The following is a 23,996-nucleotide window of genomic DNA, read 5'->3' as shown; positions in this document are numbered from 1 at the left end:
ATTGTTGGGGTTGTGACAGACCGGGTGGAACATTATTGCACATGTTGTGGAACTGCACTGGAATGGAGGTGTTTTGGAAGGAGGTTTTGGATCGCATGGAGCTGGTTGTAGGTGCGGGTGTTTCAAGATGCCCGAAACATACAATATTGTGTCTGAGTAGTTGTGGGAAGGGTGCTGCTTATTGTTTTTGTATTTTTTTTGTGTATTTTTATTTTATTTATATAGCGCACCAGGCCCGAGGGCATTCCGGGCGCATCACTTAGGTTACAACATAGTATAAGCATAGCAAGAAAGTACGCAGTACAAAAGGCAAGGTAACATTTACAAAATGTACAAAATGATATACAGATTCATATTAAAGGAACAGCTAATTACATATGTGCACTCAGAGTTAGGCCGTGGGCAGGATAATGAGAGGTAGCTAGCGAGCGGCCCGATACAGTGGCCGGTCTTGGGCAAGACAGCCAGGCCTGTTGTTGGCAAATGTGCCCGGTCAGAGCACTGGCGGTTGGGCAAAACCTAATGTTAAAGGCGTGGAAACGAGGGCAAAGCCTTGGGTAGATGCTGGTATAAAAGACTTAGTGGTGCTGTCTAAATGTGAGAAAGTGTTCTACAAAGATAAGGACTGCACAGATCTGTATGAAGAGGTGAGGTCAACCTGTAATGCGCTTCACGGGTGGTTTCTTAACTTGCCTGCTGCTAAGCTCTGGGTGGCATAGGTGATGGTGCATCATTATTCTTTCTATGTCTTTTATTTTATTTTTATTTTCTCTTTTCTTTTTCGTTCTTTGTCTCTTTATTTTCCTTGAATAATGTATCTAGCTCATTGTATTATTTTTCTAATTATGTTACTGTGAGTTAATTTTGTTCAATTTTGTGGTTTAATTTCATTTCATGGACTCTGCATTGTAATTCACCTAATTGCTAATTAATAATAATAAGTAATAACTTATTACTTGTTATGATGTTGTTAAAAATGTATAAATAAATATATATTTTTTTAAAACAGTCTAAACGTGTGGCTATGCTCTATCCTCCACCATCATTACCCTCGGGGCAGTAATAGTGACACAGAGGGCAGCAGGTCTTCTTCTCTCCTCCACTAACAATAATGACATTATCACGTGCCACTTTCCCTTGCATCGAGGGTAACTGTGCCTCACCGAACATTGAGGGACGTTGTGATTCGCTCCTTTTATGGCGCGGAGGGCAGCAGTGGTCCATTGCCTCCCTAGAACTGAAGGCAGTAGCGGCTCTTTTGGTCACTCACATCAAAGGCAGTAGCCTCTTCTCAACTAACACTGAGGGTGGTAAAGAGTCTCTGCTTCACTCACACTGAGGGCAACTTTACCTGTCATTCACTAATGCTAAGGGCAGTGAAGGACCTCTCCTGCACTCACACTGAGGGCAACTTTATCTGTCCTTCACTAATGCTAAGGGCAGTGAAGGACCTCTCCTGCACTCACACTGAGGGCAACTTTATCTTCTTTGCTAATGCCAAGGGTGGTAAAGATTCTCTCCTTCACTCACACTGAGGGGAACTTTATCTGTCCTTCACTAATGCTAAGGACAATGAAGGACCTCTCCTTCACTCACACTGAGGGGGAACTTGTATCTTCTTTGCTAATGCTAAGGGTGGTGAAGGGACTCTCCACTCACACTGAGGGCAACTTTATCTGTCCTTCACGAATGCTAAGGACGACGAAGTACCACTCCTTCCCTCACACTGAGGGGAACTTGTATCTTCTTTGCTAATGCTAAGGGTGGTAAAGAGTCTCTCCTTCACTCACACTGAGGGCAACTTTATCTGTCCTTCACGAATGCTAAGGACGACGAAGTACCTCTCCTTCCCTCACACTGAGGGGAACTTGTATCTTCTTTGCTAATGCTAAGGGTGGTAAAGAGTCTCTCCTTCACTCACACTGAGGGCAACTTTATCTGTCCTTCACGAATGCTAAGGACGACGAAGTACCACTCCTTCCCTCACACTGAGGGGAACTTGTATCTTCTTTGCTAATGCTAAGGGTGGTAAAGAGTCTCTCCTTCACTCACACTGAGGGGAACTTGTATCTTTCTATGTCATTAATGGTAGCTAAGGTAAAGTGTTCATGGAGTGACTTCCTCATTCACAATCTGAGGGTAATAGTATCTCTATCCTTCCTTACCCCAAGGGCAGAAGTGGCTTTCCTGTCCTCGAAAGCAGTAGAAACTCCCTTCTATAAAACGGAAGGCCTCAACAGTGTGTTCCTCATTTAAACGTGTGGGCAGCATTACCAGCCCCCTTCACTGACACTGAGGGTAATGGAGCCTTTACCCTTTCCAGTCAGGGTCCGCCATATCGTCCTGCAGACTAGTTGAGATCACACTGATGCGCTCCTGCCAGTTATTAATGGCCCGGTCGCTCTCCGCTAGGAGGCGTCTCACGTCGAAGTGGCCCTTAGATAGTTTCTGTTGCTGACCTTCGAATCCCAATTGACAGCCTGTAACCTGGATTGTTGCACCTCATCAGTAGCAAAGGGTGTCTTTGATAGTGTAGCTGCAATGGTTGCAAATGTGTGCCGAGATAAAGCAACCAGATCACGCGTGATCTGTTTCTGCATTGTCTTGCTTCCAAGACAAACGCGTTGCCCCTGAGCTATCCTCCCTCCCCTGTCTGGCAGAGATACTGGTCTCTCTGTCTAATTGCCCTCCTCAGTTCCCAGGTTACAGCACCATACCCTCTTATGGGCCCACCTTTCTTCTTTGAAACTTTTGGACATATAGTGCCCAGTGCCCCATCAGTGAAGCCGCACAGATGTAGTGCCAGCTCACTCTGCCTAGGGGTATAGTGCCATGCTTGCTCATGCTGCCATCTAGTTGGGTTGCCTTCTCGGGGAGCCCTCCTCTTCGGACATTCCCTCTGGAGACCCAGAGCTCTGCGATATCTCCATGTACTGGGAGAGCTCCAGCTCTCTCGAGCAGGCTTTTCCGAGTCTGCCTCCTCAGGACCCCATGGCTTGCTTTGCTCTGCCAGCTACTTTACTTTACTTCTTGTAGAGCGCCACATGCCCGCAGGCCTCGGGGTGCACACTACTACTATCTGGACTGAAAGAAACAATCAAAGAAGTTGCATGATACGATAAACTGCCTGAAGTCATTGTTTCACTTGTTTAGGCACTCCTGCATGTAATCGCACAACAACCACAGATGGCACGGAACACAGGTTCGATCCCCAGGTCCGTGCTTAGAAACCTCCGGGTATTAAGCATGTTATAAATAAGCAACTAAGAGACATATTCCTGTAACAGCGCCTCGATGCCCCCGAGCCGTGTGAGCGCTTTAAAAAAAAATGCAAATTCAAACCACACTAGTAGGACTATAGCCACTACCACGTCCTCACCCAGTGATGCCTGCAGCAATCTATCTTTTGAATCATACTTTAATGCTTGATATATTATATTTTATTTATAGCGCGCCCATAGACAAGCGTTTCAAGGTGCGACGAGGCAAGGGAGGGATACATGGGAGGACAAAACAACGATCTTACTAGGCCCAATGACATTGAGAACATGCAAGTGCAGAGGAGCGGGAAGGGGGAAAGTGCAAGGGGCAGGAGAGGAGTGGAAAGTACTGAACATGTGATCAAAGCAACAACAGGTAGTGCGGCCAGCAGGTGGCAAGTGCAAGAATTAAGCACAGACAATGGGTGTCTAATATAAGTGCAGGTAAGGGGACTCTAGGGTTGCAGATACAGACCCAAGTGCAGGGGTTGCCTGGAGGTAGTTCGGGTATGCAGTTGGGTGGGCAGGGATCTGGGCCCAAATTCAGAGAGTAGCCAGGTGCCCAGTGCTTCATTGCAAAACAAACATAAAAAGACAAAACCGAGCAGAGCACTTTTTACTAAGTGCTGATCACTGCAAGTGCTGTGTTCCATGGTGACTAGGGATGTGGGAATCCTCAGCCCAATTCTTAAACTGTTGCCTTTAGTATGAAGAAAAGGGGACCGTCTAGCAGTGTGCCCTACCTGCCACCGCATCATTTCCACTCCTATTCCTTAGTCCCATTTCTGCTTCACACCCCAAGCTCCACCCCCACAATAAGCACGGGTCTGAAAATGAATAATAAACATAGAGAAAATAGTTGACTTGTAGAGCTGGGATGTGCAGGAGTGGATCTATTCTCCATAGCACAGAACTTTCCATTCCCCCTGCCACCCCTGAAAAACCCTTCCTAGAATCTTAAAAGTGCTATCCAAAAATCCATAACCCCTGCCCTACCCAGATATCCGAGCGTGTAAGGCCAACTGGCAATATGGCAGCCATCGAATGCACACTAGGAGATATGTTCTGTTTCTATGTTGGCATTCTTCCTTTATTGCTAATTTCACCTTCAGGGCAGCTTCTATTTTGTATTTAGCATTATGACCTTTTAGTAATGGGGTGGGATCTCTTGGCCGCGGTGTCTCTTGTTTCAGACTCTTTCCGCGGAAGTCCTAGTCCTCAGTTTGAGAGCAGTATCTGGCTTCCTCTTTGTCCAATTGAATAATGTATTGCTCAGTAAAACTGGTGCTTCCTCATGTTGGAGCACAGTCTTTCCCCGTAACTATTTAACTCTCGCTCTAGCTCTCTATTCAGCCCACTCGGTTTCTCTCCCACCTCTCCTCGCGTCTTTATCACGGTTACTATTTCTTCTTTATTTCCATCAGCTCCTCTTTCTCTTTTTCCATCGACATCTCACTTCTTTCCACTTTTACCTTTTAGTGCTGTGCGGTGCTTAGTAGCTCCATCGCCATCTCCCTCACTCTTCTATCTCATTCTTTTTCTCCAAATCGCTCCTTTTCAGCCCTGTGGTTTTTTTCCCTCTCACTTCTTTGGTATTTGCTCCCCTACCATTCTCCCTTTTCTGCCTCCTCTCTCTTACATAGAGCTGGGTTAAGCCAAGCAAGATTTTGCACTGACCCGGGCCAAATGGCTGGCTTGGGCTCAATTGAGTTTTAGGGCAGTGTCGTTTAATGCTATAGCATTCTCCAGCATGGGGTCTGGCATGGATTCACATGCTCATGAATATTCCCCGTCGTCAGGCCGGGAATCCTCGGTATAGAAAAAATCAGTATCAGTTTCGTTTCTGATCTGTCTTTCTCAGTAGTAACCAATCACTGGTCTCTGGGTCATACTGCCCCCAGCCAATGACCGCCCTCTCCCTAAACCCCGCCCCTGGCAGCCATCCTCAGATTTTTACCGCACGTTCAAGTGTTGGGAGTCCTCATGCTCTAGCTCTCGAGCTTTTGCTGCGTTTTCGCACTTTTTTCAGGAGATTTTTCTAATTTTTTCAGTCAAATAGAGCTTAAAGCGCCACCGTTTCTACTTCCGATCAACAGGGATCCGTTTCGGAGTTTCTACGCTCCTCAAGGGTTAAGATTTCCTCGAGTTACGCTTTTGGAGGATTCCAGAAGTTCCGAGGCCTACCCCGGACATGGCCCAGGAGAAAGGGAGCTCAACACCCGGGATGCTGTTCAGGACCTGCCCTGGATGCCAGCTTCAGAACGTTTTCAAGGAGGACGAGCATTCGTTATGCCTCTACTGTCTCCATGAGGACAAGACGCACAAGGAAAAGGACTGCGTGTTTTGTGGGAACGTGTCGGAGCGGACCATGAAGGATCGCCACCTCCGTCTAGCCAACTGGCTGGATGGTAAGAGCCCGCCAGGCGAGAAGAAGAAAAAGTCAGAGCGGTGTTCTAAGTCCTGTGAGGGTGCCCCGGCGACGGGGGCCCAACAAAAGGCTAAGCACCGCGAGTCCACGGGCACCGGGAGCGCCGAACGGTCGGGCTCCTTGGCTGCCAGGCAGGGCGCATCCTCCCCGGCGCCATCGACCACAAGCCAACGCTCTGGCTCAGGTAAGAGGAGGTCCGAGAACCCGGCGAAGCTTCTGGAGAGGCCCCGGTCAATCGCGAAGATTTCGGCAGAGGGGGAGCGAGGCTCGGACCCTCCCCTCAAGGTGAAGGCCCCAGGCGTACAGAAGGTGACGTTAGCCTTAATTCACCCTGCTAAGACCTTGATCGAGGATGTCGCCGTGGCCCTGGCTCAGCCTGTGGAGGCTACACCAGTGGAGGCGCCCTCAGGTACCAGAGTCTCCCTGCCACCGCAGAGGGAGTCGTCTTTCAGGCCAATCAAGAAGACCCCCACAAAGTCCTCGTTGGAAAGGGGGGGGGCTGGTGGCCATCGTGGATACGGACAGGAGCTCATCCAAGCCGTGGAGGAGGCCCAGCCCATCGGGAGGGATCCCGACGAGGGCAACGACTAGGGCGATGGTGACACAGACGAGGCCATTTTGCCAGCCATCCAGTCCTTATGCTCGGAGATGAGGACTAGGTTGCCCCTTCCCCTGACGGAGGTACCTGAGCCAGACCTGACGGGGGAACCGGAGCCAGAACCTTCAGAGAGCCCACCACTTAAGAGGAGGAGGACGCATCCTAGGCCTCCTCTCCCGCCTCTGCGGCCTTCTCTGCCTTCCCCCCGGTCCACTACCCACGGGGATGAGACAGGCATGGACACGACTACGACGGGTATGTCCCCCGTCGCCCCCTGCCCGGGCGTCCCCGCCCGACGAGATTGGATCCTTCCATGCTATGATTTCCAGGGCATCCGAGCTCTGCCAGCTCTGCCCCGAAGAAAAGAAGGAAGGGTTCCTTTACCAACGGCGGGAGGCTAAAAGGAAGACGGTCCTTGCCGTACCGCTTCTTGATGACATCTGGATGAGGGGCTCGCCATCCTCAAGAACCCTGCCACGGCTCCTGCGAAGAGGGACCGGTACAAGAAGCAGTACCGGGTCCCAGACGCTGCCCCCTTGTGCCTTAGGGTGCAACCTACCCCGGATTCGGTCGTTTCGGCGGCGGCCAAGAAGAAAGCAGGGGGGGGCATCTGCCTCGACTTCAACCTCCCCGCCGGACGGCGAGGGTAGGAAGCTGGATGCGATGGGATGACGGGCATCTCATCTGCAGCGACGACCATCAAGGCGGCCAACACCCTGGCCATCGTAGCCCGCTACGACAGGGAGTTGTGGTTCAAGATCGCCCCTCTGTTGGACTTCCTTCCGGACGCCAAGAGGGCTGAGGCCCTGGAAATCTTACAGGAAGGTGAGATTGCCTCGGACCACTATAATACGGTGGCTACGGACATCGCCGACAACGGTTTCCGTCAGCTGGGCAACGGCGTTTGCCTGAGACAACGAGGATGGCTCAAGGCGACGAATTTCCGCCAGGACGTACAGACCAAGGTTTTGGACATGCCCTTCGATGGGAACAACCTTTTTGGCAAGGCGGTTGATGAGTCCCTTCAGGCAATCAAGATGGACACGGAGACGGCCCGTGCACTGGATGTGCTCCAACAGCGACGGCTGTCCTTTTCGGAGCTCCGGAGGCAGACAGGGTGCCTCCAAGGGAGCCGGCAGCAGCTCCTCTACGTACCGTCAAGCGGCAAGATCTTCGTCGCTGGAGGCCTACAGGGGACGCAGCAAGTCAGGTGGATCCTGCCGTCATTGCCAAGGTGGTCAAGGAGGCAAGGTGGCCTCCAAGCAAGATTGAACCAACCGTCGGGTCGGGCCTCCGCCGAAGCACCCCGGTGGGAGGCCGGCTGGCGAAGTACGTCGGTGTGTGGGAGTCCATCTCCACCGACTGTTGGGTGCTGGATGCCCTGGCCCTGAGGCACGCCCTCGAGTTCCACAAGAGGTGCCCCCGCATTCCTCCCGTGGCCAGGAAGGAAAATCACGTCCCTCAACTGCTGTTGGAAGTAAGGGCGATGCTCAGGAAAGGTGCCATCGAGCTCGTTCCAAAGAGGCTTCGGGGCTCCGGAGTTTACTCAATATACTTCCTCGTAAAGAAGAAGACAGGAGGATGACGTCCCATCCTGAACCTGCGACGAATGAACAAATACATCAAGGCACAGAAGTTCCGGATGGTCACCCTCCAGCACGTGCTGGGACAGCTGGAGGAGGGCGATTTCCTGTCGTCGTTGGACTTGGAGGATGCATACTTCCACATCCCTATTCTAAAGAGACACCGAAAGTTCCTCAGGTTTGTGGTCAAAGGGCGGCCCTACCAGTTCAAGGCCCTCCCGTTCGGATTAAAATCGGCGCCCAGGGTGTTCACCAAGTGCCTAGCACCGGTGGCGGCGTGGCTGCGCCTGCAGGGGATCCACGTCTACCCCTACCTGGACGACTGGCTCATAAGGGCAAGGACAAGGGAGCTCGCCGTGGAACACACTGCAAAGACCGTCCAGCTTCTCACGGACCTGGGGTTCTCCATCAACTTTCCAAAATCCCACCTGGTCCAGTCGCAAGTCACCCTGTTTCTGGGAGCACAGCTCGACACAGTGGCGCGGCGGGCCTCACCGTTGGAGGAAAGGATAAGGACCATCCTAATTTCGATGACTTTTTTCGGTAATAAAGTGTCAGGGAAAAATACCCATAGAAATTACAATCTTTTGAATTTTTTAAAAAAATCTTATCTTCTGAATGTGAATTATAGACATCTCCACGATCAGAAGACAGGCACACTGGCTACCTATTAAGGAAAGGGTTGTAAATGTATTCACGGCCTCGCCCCCAGATACCTTACGCAAAGGATCTCCAGACAAACAGCCTCCAGACCTGCAAGAACGCCATATGCTAACCGCATCACAGTACCCCATTCACGCAGAGTGCGTGCTGGAGGATCTAGCGTCCCAACTGTGGCCGTGACTCTCTGGAACAAACTCCCAGACCAGATTAGATCCATCGAGTCCCATGCTGCCTTCCGCAAGGCCCTAAAGACAAGGCTCTTTGTCTAAAGAGCCTTTCTGCTCTCTACTTTATGCCTCTACCAATGCCATAATCTGTACTCGACACACCCTGTACTGTAGAACATTGTACTCTGTAATTCAACTTTATAAGTAACTGTATGTTGTTCAGATTCACACATTGGGCCGCTTATTGTAACCCACAAGCAAGCCTCCTTAAGTATACTTATAGCGCCTCGTTGCCTAGAGGGCTGCAGTGCGCTTTACAAATCCAAAATAAATAAATAAATAAATAGGAAAAGGTAACTAATAACTTAAAAATCTGCTTATTTCCTGTATTTGTAAATGAAATAATAATGTTTTACTAGAACAAAATTGCTGGGTAATTGTTGCTGTGTAATTGTTGTGTAACTTGATGAATTGATGTTTTTCTTTTTTGACTGTGTAAAAGATTTTAACAATTTTTAACCAAATGCACAATAAAAAAAAATGTAATTGAGTTTTAGGCCAGTGTCTTTCCAAATCCTGTGGCCTGCCTCGTTTTATCAAATGTCCCGGGAGGATAGCTCAGTGGCAACGTGCTCGCCTTAGAAACAAGACGACACAAAGCAACACAGGTTCGATCCCCGGGTCCGCGCTTAGAAACCTCTGGGTATTAAGCGCTTTACAAATACGCAACTAAGACAAATTCCTGTAACAGCGCCTCTATGCCCCCGGGCTGTGTGAGCGCTTTAAAAATGCAAAAACAAAACAAAAAGTGTCTTTGATCTATATAGACTGTGCATTCTGTTTTCACCAACAATAACGATTGTCTTTTTCTCAGGACTCACGAGAATCAGCTGACCATGCACAAGTGTTACTTCTTCCTGGTCTTCATGGTGATCATACTGCCCTCTTTAGGCCTCACAAGGTATTGCACCCCAGGCGCTGCTCTGCATTCGCCCCTCTGCTTGCACCCCCCCTCCCCCTTGCTGCTACTTTGCCTGCATTGCCTGGTTAGGTTCTCTACCTGAAGCCTGGGCCCCCTGAATATCCATCCAAGCTTGCAGCTCTTTCTCTGCACCCTTTGCCTGCTGTTTTTGCCTGCACCCCATACCTGCATCTTTTTGGATGCCCCCTTGCCCAAGCCCTGGTGAAAGGATTCTCTGTTATTTCATCGATGGGTAAAATTTCAATGCGTTTTTTTCTAAGTATGTTTCATCGAAATTGACTTATTTGTGTTTTTTGGGGGGGTTCCACCCACAAGCCCGCCATCCCCTATTTTTGACCTATCCCTGACTTGCCCCGCCCCTTATATATACTTTTCCAACCCCCCCACCCCCTAAATTGAGTTTTTCGGAAAAATGTACTCAGAAAAAAAAATATCGAAATTTCACCCATCGATAAAAGAACACTATACTGGTGAAATAAGGCTACAACACCTGAAGACCTCTCACCAAAATACACAATTTCCTCTCCATTTGCATGTTTTTTAGATTGTAGCGAGAAGCGATGTTCACATTGCTTTGTTGAAGCACTGGACAATGATCAGCTTTCATTGAAGCACTAATATCCATGTGTGTATATAGCGCTTTATGCCAATTCCTCCCACTTCTTAGCATTGCAATAATAGATTGTAATGTTATGACCCAATTCAATGGTTCTCCATTCTTTGACCTGCAAGGAGGAAGGGGTGAGACATAGTTAGAGGTACTCGAAGCATTGCAGAATATATATGCTGGGAACCTAAAAGTCAAGTCTGTTTGTATATTCTGTCCAGTGGTTTGCAGTACTTTCAAAACAGGAAGGCTACCAAAGAGCCTGTGTCATAGTCACATGCTCGCAGTCATTGTTTGACCCAGGCATGCAGCTTGTTGTGCGTAGCCATCCCTCTGGTCCTTCTGTAAAGGCCTCGAGACTTGGCTCTTCACCCAAGAGCACAACTAACCGAAGATCTGATACATCTCAAGCAACTAACGGCTGAAACGTATGCAATTTCGCAGATAACTAATAGAAGTAATTTCTGTAACATATGCTTATGTGAGCTACTTATGGGTTGTCAGTTTCCTACTTCCTACTCAAATGACCAATAGCTATGTAACCTACCTATGCAACCTATTATCCTGCGAGATAATCATGCAGTGACTGCACCCACCTCTGTAAGTAACCTGTAAACTACTTGCAATTTATTATCCTGCGTGATAATCATGCAGTGACTGCACCCACCTCTGCAAGTAACCTGTAAGCTACTTGCAATTTATTATCCTGCGAGATAATCATGCAGTGACTGCTCCCACCTCTGTAAGTAACCTGTAAGCTACTTGCAATGTATTATCCAGCGTGATAATCATGCAGTGACTGCTCCCACCTCTGTAAGTAACCTGTAAGATAATTGCAATTTATTATCCTGCGAGATAATCATGCAGTGACTGCACCCACCTCTGTAAGTAACCTGTAAGCTGCTTGCAATTTATTATCCTGCGAGATAATCATGCAGTGACTGCACCCATCTCTGTAAGTAACCTGTAAGATGCTTGCAATTTATTATCCAGCGTGATAATCATGCAGTGACTGCACCCACCTCTGTAAGTAACCTGTAAGATACTTGCAATGTATTATCCAGCGTGATAATCATGCAGTGACTGCACCCACCTCTGTAAGTAACCTGTAAGCTGCTTGCAATTTATTATCCTGCGAGATAATCATGCAGTGACTGCACCCACCTCTGTAAGTAACCTGTAAGATGCTTGCAATTTATTATCCAGCGTGATAATCATGCAGTGACTGCACCCACCTCTGTAAGTAACCTGTAAGATACTTGCAATGTATTATCCAGCGTGATAATCATGCAGTGACTGCACCCACCTCTGTAAGTAACCTGTAAGCTACTTGCAATTTATTATCCTGCGAGATAATCATGCAGTGACTGCACCCACCTCTGTAAGTAACCTGTAAGCTACTTGCAATTTATTAACCAGCGTGATAATTATGCAACGTCTGTAATGACCTCTATACGCAACCATTGTAACCAACCTCCTTAAGCAAAAGCGCCTAGATGCCTTTGGGTTATGTGCGCTATATAAATGACATAAGTACATTTAAAAAAAATAACAGTTCCACAAGAAGGACTAACACATGTTTTGTGCCTCACACATGCAAGCATGCAACCACATTGTGTGTCGGGAACCGGTATCAGCACAGCTAGGCTGAGTCCAGTAGGGCAGGGTGGGCCTGGCGCAATGAGGATGAGTTTGGCCCCTCGTGACACACCCTTTCTGCGCCCTCCAATGTTTTTGGATGTGATTGCAACACTGAGTGGAAGTTTGTGGATGAAGAACCATTTGCTTCGATTGAAACGCAGAGTGGTCTTCGGGTGTGGCTAAAGGACCACGTGACGGTGCTATGAAACTTTTGCTGGGAGCTCTGTTTCCTTGAAGCTCCAACACTTGAGATTCTAGACTAGGGTGGTTAAGGGGGGGGTGCTGCTTCCCCCTCTCCTCTCACCTTTGACCCTTGGGGCTTCAGAGTGGTGTCTGACCTTGTTTTCTCTGCTTCCCTCCCCAGCTTGGATCTCTTTTTCCGTTGGTTGTTTGACATTCACTTTCTGGATGAAGCGGACATCAAGTTCCAGTAAGTAACTCCCTGTTGCACAACATTCCGGGGGGCTAATTAACCCGGGGGTGTGCTCTGTCTATTGCAATCTGTGCCAGGGATGTGGATGGTCAGTGTAAACTCTCTGCAGGTTCTAGACCACTCGTAAGTGATATGCAGGGTGACTTAAGTACCTTTAAATCCCTTTTAATGCCAGCCTGTTCAGGGCATCTTAGTGTCATGCATCTGCTGAACCGTGTGAGCTTGGCCTAAGGTGTTCTTCTGGTGTTCCTTTCACCAGAGGGTAGTGGAACATTACTAATTCTAGTAGACCCCATACTTGTGTTCATCTCATATGTCTCCCTGTTAAAAATCGTCTCCATTTTGCTCTTGTATGGCCTAGTATACTTACTGATCCCCTCTGGTTCATTTGCCTAAGATCACACAAGCAAGCAGTCAGGACTGAGCTTTAGATTTGTTTTCTCATTGTGCTGTCTGTATCTATTTCCTCCTCCTCCCTCGCCCAAATGTGCCACGAGCACCATTCTGTGCCATACGCAGAAAAAGGAAAAAAGACTCTGAGATAATTTTCTCTGCTGCCATCTTTAGGACAAGTTACCCCGCAGACTGTGGAATCCTGTGCCAGCCAGATGTGCCCGTTATCCAACAGCAGCGCACACAAGACAATGGCCGACTTCTCGCGAACTCATAAGGCACAAGCCACAGACCGCCATTTGCTTTCTCTATTAAGAAAACTAAATTATACTAACTAGTCTTGATATTCTGATTGAGCCCTGTTCACATTAACCCCACTCTGAGGGTGAACTTAGGCGGGCATTTATCCCGGGAGGATAGCTCAGCGGCAACATGCTCACCTTGGAAGCAAGACGACATGGAGCACCACAGGTTCGATCCCCAGTCCGCGCTTAGAAACCTCTGGGTATTTGGCGCATTATAAATAAACTATCATATCAAATTAATTTTCCATCGAAGCATTTTGAGCAGGGAAATGTCATGAACCGCTTCGCCTACTTTAGCAGTGCTGCGATGACTGTAGCAAGGGGTTAGGTAAAAAATTAAATGGGAGAAAAGGGCCCTGGAGGTACATTCTGGAAACTGTGACGAAAGTGCATTAGTGTCTAAAAGACATTCAGACACTGAGAACCCTGGGAAATGGCCGAGATAATCGAAAAACTTGCGATGACAAGATATTGCCTTCTGTCCGCATTCAAGAAATTAATTTTGGACAAACTTCAAAAATAAAGCCTGTGTGTTTTTGTTCATGTCCTGTTTCGGTCACTGGCAAATAAGGTTATGAGTGGTATAAATAATTGGTTATTTATAACACGCTTAATACTTAAGGTTTCTAAGCGCAAATCCGGGGATCAAACCTGTGTTGCTCCGCGTCGTCTTGCTTTCGAGACGAGCGCGTTGCCCCTGAACTATCCTCCCGAGGTATGCCCCAATATCTCAGTTTCCCTTGGAGAACTACACCGTGGGAGCTTTAAAGATTTGTATCTTTGCAAATACAGTCCTCCATCCAGAAGTCCTGTATGCACAGAGAACCTGAGATATATCCTCGCTAATTCTTTCCCTTCCATGTTTGCCTCCTTCCCGGACAGGTGCGTCTTTCTCCCGGATAACGGTGCCTTTTTCGTGAACTACGTCATCACTGCGAGCCTCATTGGGACCGCCATGGAGCTCCTGCGCATCCCAGGCCTCATTGTGTATGCCACACGACTCTGCTTTGCCAAGTCCGAACCCGAACGCCTTCATGTCAAGCGGGTAAGAAGAAGAAGAGTAGCCTCATGTTTGGGCAGCATCTGGGATAGGTAAAAGCCCTCGCTGTGGGGAGCCCAAGTGAGGTGGCCGATGACTCCTGCTGCTGTGCTCCAAACCCCAATATTAGAACATGCACCCCAAACATTGTAAATACTGAGGTATGGAAGCAGGCAAACTTGTCTGCCTGCTCTGCCAAGCACTGGCATGAGATGTTTCTCTGCTTGGGCATAGCTTCATCTTTTAATAACCATAACTGTATGTTCTGATGGGTCGGATTTAGGGGTAGTTGGCTAAAAGGGTGGAGGCTCTCCTGAATGTTGAGAATGGTGTTAGCGGGGGGATGGCAAGTGACTCTGACTGAATGAATAATACACTTGATGTAGAGAGAGATATGGTCTCCAGGGTCCTATGTCGCCCTTCCCATGAATTGCATGGGAACACTCAAAAAGACAGATTAAGGGCCACAAGGTGGACCGATTTTACCCAATTCCTTTGTTTGCGCAGTACAGTGGCTTCACACCCAGAGATATCTTTTGCATTCCCCAAATTCTTCCTGTGGCTGACGTGTGCTTTTTTAGTCGCTTCTATGTGATTCCAACGAGAATTTTTAATTGTGGGAGAAGTCATCAATTTTCGTGAAGGACCATGGGTACAGTGGACGTGACACTAGGGATAGTATTACTGGCACGCCCTGTCGATGTCCTTTACCGAGTTTCGAAAAAATACAACTGTAATACTCTGCAGCTTCCACTAGATGTCGGCCTAGGCAAAGCATGTGAATCTAAGTAGATCCAAGCATCAGCAATACGATTACAGTGAGTAATGTATCCTATATTGGAAATATTGCCACAAATGCATGCAGGGGAGACTCCTCACATTGCCCCCATACCTACCTTCATTATTACCCTAACCCACCCACCCCAGTTACATTTGCAGCAAAATGTGATGGAAAAGATTCGATGAATTCTACCACGATGGAAAATCTAGCGATGGAATCTTCCTACCCCTTCTAGTTAAGCCCTACCTGGCCTTCTACCCTGTGCCCCATCTAAAGGGGTACCCTACAAATGTGAATTTGAATCTCCGGTCTGGTAGCAGGCACCTGCCCTGTGAACAGGGCCGACTAGTGCAGAACAGCTGTGATAATACTGAGGTAACCAAACAAAAAACTTTCCTCAAAAAACCTTCAATGATACTATGTTTGTAGATCAATGCGTGGTTTGTGTGATTTCTCAGCCCTCCACTAGACCAGTCCAAGATACCAAAGAGGGAAAAAAGCAGGTGGAATAATACCCCTCTCGCCCCCGCTCCCATGTAACCCACATCCCTGTTTGGAATGTATCTTCTGCACCCATTCACTCTCCCAGTAAAGTAGTCCCATCCTTTGTCGGCTTCATTCACATGTATAATTCGCATGTTCATTATTGCATATCTTCTGCTCTTTAGACAGTCAGAAGGTGTAGAATATGCAGAAGCCTCCATTCCACGCTTCTCCAGTGCTTTTCCCACTGTTTCCAGCTCTCTAACCAATCGGCGAGCTTGGAACGGAGGCCGCAACCACCTATAAAGGCTGCATTTCAAGCTTCCATTTGTGATGTTTAGACAATGGGGCATGGAAAAACTCTGTCACAGGAGCCTGAAATGGGTCTTCCCAATGAAGCTGGGTGTATCCTATTGGAGTGTAATAATTTGTGAGGTTCAGCCATTGTGTAGTGCAGCTCTGGATGGGCCAGATCAGGAGAGGTTTGCGTCGTGTGTGAGCAGATTGTTCTCACCCTGCGTAACTGTCTTTCAGATCCAGGCCTATGAGTTCCAGTTCGGCTTGGAATATGCATGGACAACTTGCATCTTTGCAGTAGTCACAACCTACAGCATCACCTGCCCCATCATTGTGCCCTTCGGTAAGTCCCTGAGCTGAAAAGGTGAGTCCTGGGTAAGATTACTGGGTGCAGTGCGTATTCCCACTCTGCTCCTGCACCCTGCACTTGTCTGCACTGCATGTGGTGCTGACACACAAGCACACAGACACTTTGCATTCTGTTGTCACACATGTATCCATTGTTCTTCCATACACTGCACCCCGTGCTTTGCACTTTACTCTTTTCACAGATACACCACACATTCACATTTGCTTGACAGCGCCTCTTCTCTTGGAAGTCACCAAGAAATTCCTGGTGCTGTTTGCTATGGCTTTGTTATTCTGTTTCCTCTGAGACTTATGATTTTTTGTTTACTGCTGGTATTGCTGTGGCTTTTGCTGCTGGGGTCTTTCACCTGCACTGGAGTTAGCTGTTGGTGCATCTTCTCTTCTTTTGAGTCCGAACCATGAGAAAGGTCTGCTACTGTGGGTTTTGTCAATGCATGTCTTTGCCCTTTTCCTGTTTTCTGCCATGTGACACAGATGGCAAGAGTTGTCTACTACACCAACATTTGGATTCGTGCACCTGCCTCCACTGACAGTCTGATTAAACTTTGTTTTTACAGCTCACATAGTCCTCCATTGACCAATCAAAAAAATGATTTATCTTGCAAGTAACTTCACATCTATATATGTAAAACAAAGTCATGTTTGTTTGTGGGTTTGTATGTGGCTTTTGAAAGGGGCCCATAGGGGTCCCTCGCGATATGGAAACAAGGCAATAACCATACACGAAAGGATGCGCCAGACACGAGGTTCAAATTCCCAATGCTAGGGTTTATTGCAAGCAAAATAGTCCCAATTGGCCAACTGTGGTCTCACGCCCCGCTATGTGTATTCTCTAGACCTCGAGGGATGCAAGAGAGCGAATTACATACATCAGTTACATATATACAAAATGCATATCATACAATCAGCTATGACATGTTTAACACCCCCCTTTTATTGAGTTTCTTTGAACTCGGGATGATGATGGACATTTCCGACGAGTATGACAATTATGACACTTTCGATGTCTATGCTAGTAACAATGTGCAATTTAGAAAGTGCGGAGGCATCTTCTAGTTGTTGAACAGAACACGGTGCTTCTGTTGTTGGAAGCAAGCTGCACATGGGGGAAGAGTCACATTCCAAGCTTTGCTATCTATGAGGTGCTATTCGTGTCCTGGGAGCCGACATGCTCTAAAGGGTTTTGTGAAGGGGGGGCCGTAAGAAGAGCATAATTCAAGCTTTTAGCTGCTTTATTCTAACATATTCTACCACAGTACGAGACTGGCTGGCAGCTGTGAAATGATTAAATGCCCTGCAGCTCTCCATCAAGGCTACAGAGAGGGAGCTTGGGCATTCCTTTCTGGGCTGCTCATGAGGAGTTTCAACGAACTCCTCAGTCCCGTGGCCTTGCCCTTTCATATTCAGACAACAATGTTAACAGTTGAGCAGAGTAAGCAGAATTCGCAAGAATTGCAAGCTGCAAAGCAGTTTAGACAGAAAGCAATGAGCAATGGTTAACAAGCAAAATGGCGATTCTTGCAACGTTTAAAATGGCTGTTTGTTAGTCAAGCATAGCAGTCTGTATTTCTATAATTCTGTGCATAAGACGGTTGGCCTTCGGCCATCAAGATACGTCTATCATTCAAATGAAGGGTATTCATTTTTCCAGATTGACAAACCCTCCTTTTGGCCGTATGCCAAACGTCTTATTCATTCATTGTATCCTCCGCTGATGAGGTTAAGTCTGGGGTATCTATGTCTGAACCTTTCATGCTATCATAAGCATCATCTTCATCATTAATGTCTATAGCCATGAATTGTTTTACTGTTTTTGTTTCATCAGTGTCTCTGTTTTTTAGGCCATGCATTTGTTTTCCTCTCGATACCATGTGCATACATCCCTTAGTACATCCCTCAGTTATCTCAGTGCAAACTATTGGTAGGCATTGTATGCAACAGCAACATGTTATGAATATACCAAGTAACACCACTAGTATCGAAATTAGCTTCCATCCCCAGGACCGCAATAGTCCCCAAAACCAGGATCCTATCCCCCAACCCCCTTCTTCAGTAGAGTGTGGAACTTAGGACATGTAATTTCCGGATTGCTTTAAATATCGTAGGGGAGTAATCATCTATAAACACACAGCATGCAGTTTTTACGAGTTTGCAAACTCCCCCACGATCAACTAATATTATATCAAGAGCCATTCTGTTTTGTAGTGCCATTAGCCTAATTCCTTTTTCTTCCAACGTCATGTTGTATCAGATATCCGTTGTTGTATCTATTGTATTTTTTAGTATTGTGGACAGTTTCCTTATGTTATAGGAGTTTTCTATTTGGGCCAAGAATGGTATAAACGATTTGGCTACATCCATTGCTATCATTCCATCTTCGGGTTCTACCTTTTAATCGCCTCACTACTTCTGCAGTTTCTAAGAGAAACACTCCTGGGAATAGTAGACCCATGTAACACGTACCTCCCCAGTTTCTAGGTAACCATGGATATGCTTTTTCCCCACATATAAAGTAAACAGGGTCCCCTACATACACGGGTTCTATTTCGTGCTTTAAAACCACTGTGTTCAGGCAGCTGCTAAACGGTCCTACTTTATAGGAACCTTTTTTCTTTAAACATAGGGGAGCAGTTTTGGGGCTGTAATCCACTGTATAGGCAGGGGGCACAGCATCTTTATTACATTCATCCCTCATTCGAAATGTCATTACTGATGTTTCTTCTGCTGGCGGGGTCGGTCTATTCTGCCTATGTAATCTATCTAGTCTTGTTGTCTTTCGTGTATTTTTCCTCATGGGATCTGGTGAAAACACGCGAGTTTTGTGGAATATGGAACAACCCACAGGTCTCATGATCACTTCCTCAAATTCATTCATATTGGTCTCATCTAGCTGACCCGTATTACTCTTGTTCCATTTCCCAAAGAACATTGCACTCAACGATACTTCACATGAATAAACTAATGATAACGGTTGTACATACCAGCCTATCCCTTTCCCACCGTGCTGTGGTAAATGGGCACAAACCCAGCAATCTTTTTTTTTTTAAAACCGCATGGGTCATGTTCATGATGAGCAACAATGTATTGTTGCCATATCCTTCTCCATGTCTTTCTTCCATTGGGGACAAAGTACCAGTGATTACATGAACCGGGCTTTCAGTAGCTGCTTTTAGCAAAAGTGTTTCTAATGGGTGCGCGGACTCCAGGAACCATAGTGTAATAGCTATTATTGTTGGTACTACCATACTTGGAGAACACAGGACCAATGTCCAAATCAGTGCCTTATTCCTTTTACCATGCTTTTTTCCTAAATTTACAGTCTCTAAAACTATCATCTTTTCAGCAGGGGTGCAGGAGGAGGCTGAAACCGGTCTTGATTTGTTCTTCATCGTCCTTCTTCTTGCTGGCAAAGTTCCTCGCAAATGTCTCTCGTTCTTGATGCCAAAAGTTCAATGAAAATGTCACAGTTCAATTTTGCCAACCCTTTCACAGCCTAGATCACTTATCCCCTCCGAGCAAGATTAGTTGTTCTTTCTCCCACTGCTCAGATGATTTCTGAACAGTTCTTTATTGACAGAGTACTATGTGCATCCAGCTTGTCCCGCTCTGGCTTAGGACACATGTACTCTATCAGCCTTAGTACTTATGTGCGTCCAGCTTGTCCTGCTCTGGCTCCTGACACATGTACTTTATTATAAGCGCACCGAGGAGCCGTGAGTCTTGAAAGCAAGCGTCCCCAAACAGCACGATCCTCCCCACAATGAGAGACAATGAAGGACTCTCCCAAAATGGGAATAAGGCCAAGACAGAGTGCGGGTGAGCGTAAATGGGAGTTTATCAATCAGAATTGGGCATGCAAAGAACTCTGCAAACTCCGAGAGCGCTCTGTCCGACAATCGCAAAGACAGGCGTATATATTTACAAAAAACGTCATCAAAAACCTACATACTATAGGGGGCACAAGTTCATTGGGATTGGGTGGCGACGACTAACTATAGGTGTTGCTGCGGCGTGGTTGGTCTTGGCTGAAGGACGTCATTGGTCACCCTCGTGGGTTGGGCTGGGCCTGGCAGGTCGGCTTGAGTTCATCCGGGCGGTGTTGGTGTGCCACTGCTGCCTGTGGCAGAGATGAATGCCTTTTCTGACTTACTTGCCCTCGGCCATGCACACCGCAGTCATTCAGTCATTTACAGTGTTATTCTCTTTAGTAAATCTTCCAATAGGTTATTTTATAGGTTAATGCAACACAGGAGGAATGCACCTTGTGAGGGGTCTGGAGGTAATATATCGAGGCCTGGTTACCCGTGTCCTGTTGACCGGGGCCATAGGTCGAGGGGCTAAGCTTCGGGGCCTGGGGCGGGTGGTACAGGTCTTTCTGTCTTGTTAGAAGTGGTTATGGATGTTTCTCTGTGTGTTGTCAAAGTGTTGGGTGTCCTGATTGCACAGGGCCATAAGTCTGAGACAGTCCGGTGGGTTGTGGGGTTTACGAGGGGGCGCTTGAGTTTAGACAAAGGTTTACTGCTGTGCTGTAAATAATGCAGGTGGCTGGCCGCGGCCTTGGGTGCTGCAGTGGGGCTACAAATCTTTGAAGCGGCTCCAGTCGGGTCGGGGGAGGCGTGATAGCGCAGAGCGGGCCTCTGTTCTCATGTCTTGGCAGCCTTCGCAGGGTGGGAGGAGGATACATCGAGACCTTGTACGCATTCACAAAGGTATATCCCTCGTGTGTTGCTGAATATAGGTAAAGACATCGCAAACATTTGAATACTTTCTATAATACTTATTTAAAATCACTTCAAAACATGCATTTAACCTTTGCTGGATGCGTCTCGATTATACCCAGTCCGAGCACCATATTTGTACATTATATTCTAGCAGCTACAGTGTTTTAGTTGCATGCATATTCATTCGCAGTAAATGAGGTAGTAGTTAGATCAGTGGAGTACATAGAAAACGACCCGCCACTGTACGTGACGGTGGTGGCACATAAGGGGCTTAGACATACACACATGATAAGTGTATTCTCACGCATCCTTTACATGAGTTCATAGTATAGTTGCATTCGCTTTCTCGTGTACTCTAGCAGCATTAGCTTTAGTTATGGCGCAAAACCATGGGAGGTAGGCTGCCCAGTGATACACGCAACAAACAGATCCCTGGAGCGTTCCTTTATTATTAGCATCCACCTGCAATGGTGTGAGCTCGCCATTGCTTATATCATGGGAGCATGCTCTCTCATTTTAATACATTCTACAGGCGTTTGTAATATAGGAGATTTTGTGGAAGAAAGCATACTTCGCAAGAGGTCTTGACATTTATATATACATATATATAAAGACTGTCTACCATCAGATGACCATTTTGCCGTTCTTCTCATTGTTCAGGCCTGCTGGCCGGGTCATGCTGATAGTGACAGTACACTGCGGGAGGTGAACGGTTACAATGTTAGCGTATTGCGCTAGCTCATGTCCGTCTTGTTCGTGGGAACGTGCTCGCAGCGGATCTGCCAGGGTGCTGCGGCAACAGGGATGTTCTCCAAGGGTGGGGGCCGCGCTACAGTGCGCTGAGCTCACACCATCTTTACCGGGCAAAGAATGGTTTCTGGGCCTAGCTAAATTTGTGTGGCAATCAATACATGTGGGCACTCGATACGTGTGGGCAATGTCTCCAGTGGGTGAGCCCTCCACCACCTGGGCCCGGGTGGCATGAGGGAACGCCCAATGGGCCATAGCCCTCACCTGGGGAAGAAACGCAGGCGAGAGGGGTCTCCTGGACCAGTCCTCCCCTACATTTCCCCCTTTCGTTAAGTAACGAATTCTTTAAATCCTCTATCCTCCTACATTCTGCTTCGTCCATCACTGCCTCATCCCATGCAGGAGTTCCTTTGGTAGGCATCCATGCTCTGCACACCCCCCTTAAGCTCTCACCTCTCCTGGCGTATTCATCTGGAGTACACGTGAGATATATACACCCACCATCTCCCTCCAAATCTACCCAAACTTCCTCGTACCATTCTAGTATGCAGGGCTCTTTGATGGTGGTGTGCCACAGCTTATCTACAATATCCTTGTCGTGGTACATGGGCACCAGTTGGTACCTGGGTGTGTTGTCTACCCCTGTTTGTACTTGTGCTTCTTGCATCGTTTTTATTGTACCGTGTGAGTTGCCCATTGTCACAATCATCATTGCACCATTTGGTACTGCGTTAGCACAGACTCGAAGACCCACCTGGCACAGGCAGAAAATCAAAAGGAGGAACACCACAGCTGGCATCAAAAATTTCACCGTTGTTCCAAGCCATGAGGGGACCCAGGAGAAGATGTTATCGAACCATGTCTGCTCCGCCTTCCATCTTCATTTTTTCTCCTAGGTTGTGGACTGCTTCGATCACATGGGACAGGGAGCCGTTCTCTGCGTCTTCAGAAGGTACGAAAGTGCAGCAGGCACTTCCTATTTTTCGGCAAACACCGCCGTCCATCGCCGTCAACAGGTCCAGGACATACCTATTTTGCAGGGTCATCAGTCGCAAGGCTCTTAGTTCAACCTTTATTATGTTAAAACCTTCTTCAGTGTCGTTTGCCAGCTGAATTAATTCCCAACGGGTTATCTGGAGCCATTTTGCGTTAGCCCTTGCTTGGACACTTGATACGAGCGAGGCAAAAAATGTTTCTGCTGAGCTGAATAATCGATATTTGTCTGGGATCTGAGCCAATAGTTCTGATGATGCCTGTGAGATGTAATTTGATGCTCGTCTATGACGGGTTAACACCTCTCCCTTGCTTCCGGAAGACAGGACATAGATTTGTGACTCTGAAGTTGGTTGGGCCACACTCTGCTGCATGCGCTCCTGTGTCCTTTTGCTCCCATCGATGTGGCTTTCTGGTATTACCATTAGAGCTGAGTGCAGAGTGGCCATTGAGCAGCTGCCACTCCACGACGGGGGGAGGTGTAGGTATGCCTGGTTGCCACATACCCAGTACGTGTCCATAAGGGCCGCAGTCCTTTTTCTTAGGTCTGGGATAGTGGGGGTTTTGTTGCACTTCTTGTTCGTCCCCATGGACGTTCTCCCCTCTCCTTTGAAACATAGTTCATAGTCTATTTCACTCTGCAGCTTGAAAGGCTTTTCGATGGGCGTAACCCAGGTTAGTTTTGAAATGTGTTCCTTCTATACGGGTGTGCACGTTTCTTCTATCCATTGCAATTTCTCCGGTGCCACACCCCTCAGTGCTTCAGCTTTACACATTACTTCTTCGTTCTTCCACTTGTTATCAGAAAAAAGTGTCCCTTCGATTGCAAAAAATGGTTCTTTCAGACATACAACCCCTGACGGTTTTGGGTAGCACGTTTTCTCGTTCTGCAGCATTTGAAAAGTCACTTCGTGTGCCTGGAAGGTGTTCTTAATTCTGCACAACGTGAGATGAAGGAGACATTGGGCATCTATAATCGGCAACTCTTTGGGTAACAGTACTTTGGGTGTACCTGATGCGTGAGGGATGAGGGAGCAAACATAACAGCTCTCGTTTGTTGTTTGTTTAGCTGTGGCACTCATGTCTGCATACCACTTATTTGTTTGGTGGGGGTGTCGTGGGTCTTCCATCTTATCTAGACCTAGCCCATAGTACTCATCATACTTCCTCCTCCCTGCTTCCCTCTTCCGTCGGTTATTATTGTTCCTTTGGCGTTTCCCAACCTCCTGAACGAAGGGCAAAACAGACCCCCCTTTCCCTTTCCCGCCCCCCTTCACCCAGTCATCATATAGTATTTCATGTGTTGCTTTCATTCTTTGATTGTCTATGGCCATGGGGGCAGGTTGGCTGGTGGGGGTATTATACAACCAGGATATAGCAGAGGGGTTTCGGTCGTTTAAGCTGTGAGCATTGTAATTAGGCATCTCAGGTGGGGACAGTGTGTTATTTTGCCTTTTACCCTTTGACCCTCCATCTTGTGAGATGACAACATTGGATGACGTA

At 47.4% G+C, this 23,996-nt stretch overlaps 1 protein-coding gene across 2 annotated transcripts in view; it reads left to right on the top strand.

Annotated features, from left to right (window-relative positions):
* Window positions 1-23,996, top strand: part of TMEM63C (transmembrane protein 63C) — a 398,663-nt gene that overhangs the window by 300,369 nt on the left and 74,298 nt on the right. For both annotated transcript variants that reach the window (XM_069638011.1, XM_069638012.1), the window contains 4 exons: window positions 9,574-9,660; window positions 12,294-12,359; window positions 13,943-14,105; window positions 15,898-16,003. In XM_069638011.1, the coding sequence (XP_069494112.1) occupies window positions 9,574-9,660; window positions 12,294-12,359; window positions 13,943-14,105; window positions 15,898-16,003 (422 nt within the window). The remainder of the gene's footprint in view (window positions 1-9,573; window positions 9,661-12,293; window positions 12,360-13,942; window positions 14,106-15,897; window positions 16,004-23,996) is intronic.

Source organism: Ambystoma mexicanum, chromosome 14 (genome assembly GCF_040938575.1).
Source record: "Ambystoma mexicanum isolate Mex_15411 chromosome 14, UKY_AmexF1_1, whole genome shotgun sequence".
In the NCBI taxonomy this organism is placed as follows: Eukaryota; Metazoa; Chordata; class Amphibia; order Caudata; family Ambystomatidae; genus Ambystoma; species Ambystoma mexicanum.
Note: the sequence above shows the minus strand (reverse complement) of the source record. Positions and strands in the feature narration are given on the sequence as shown.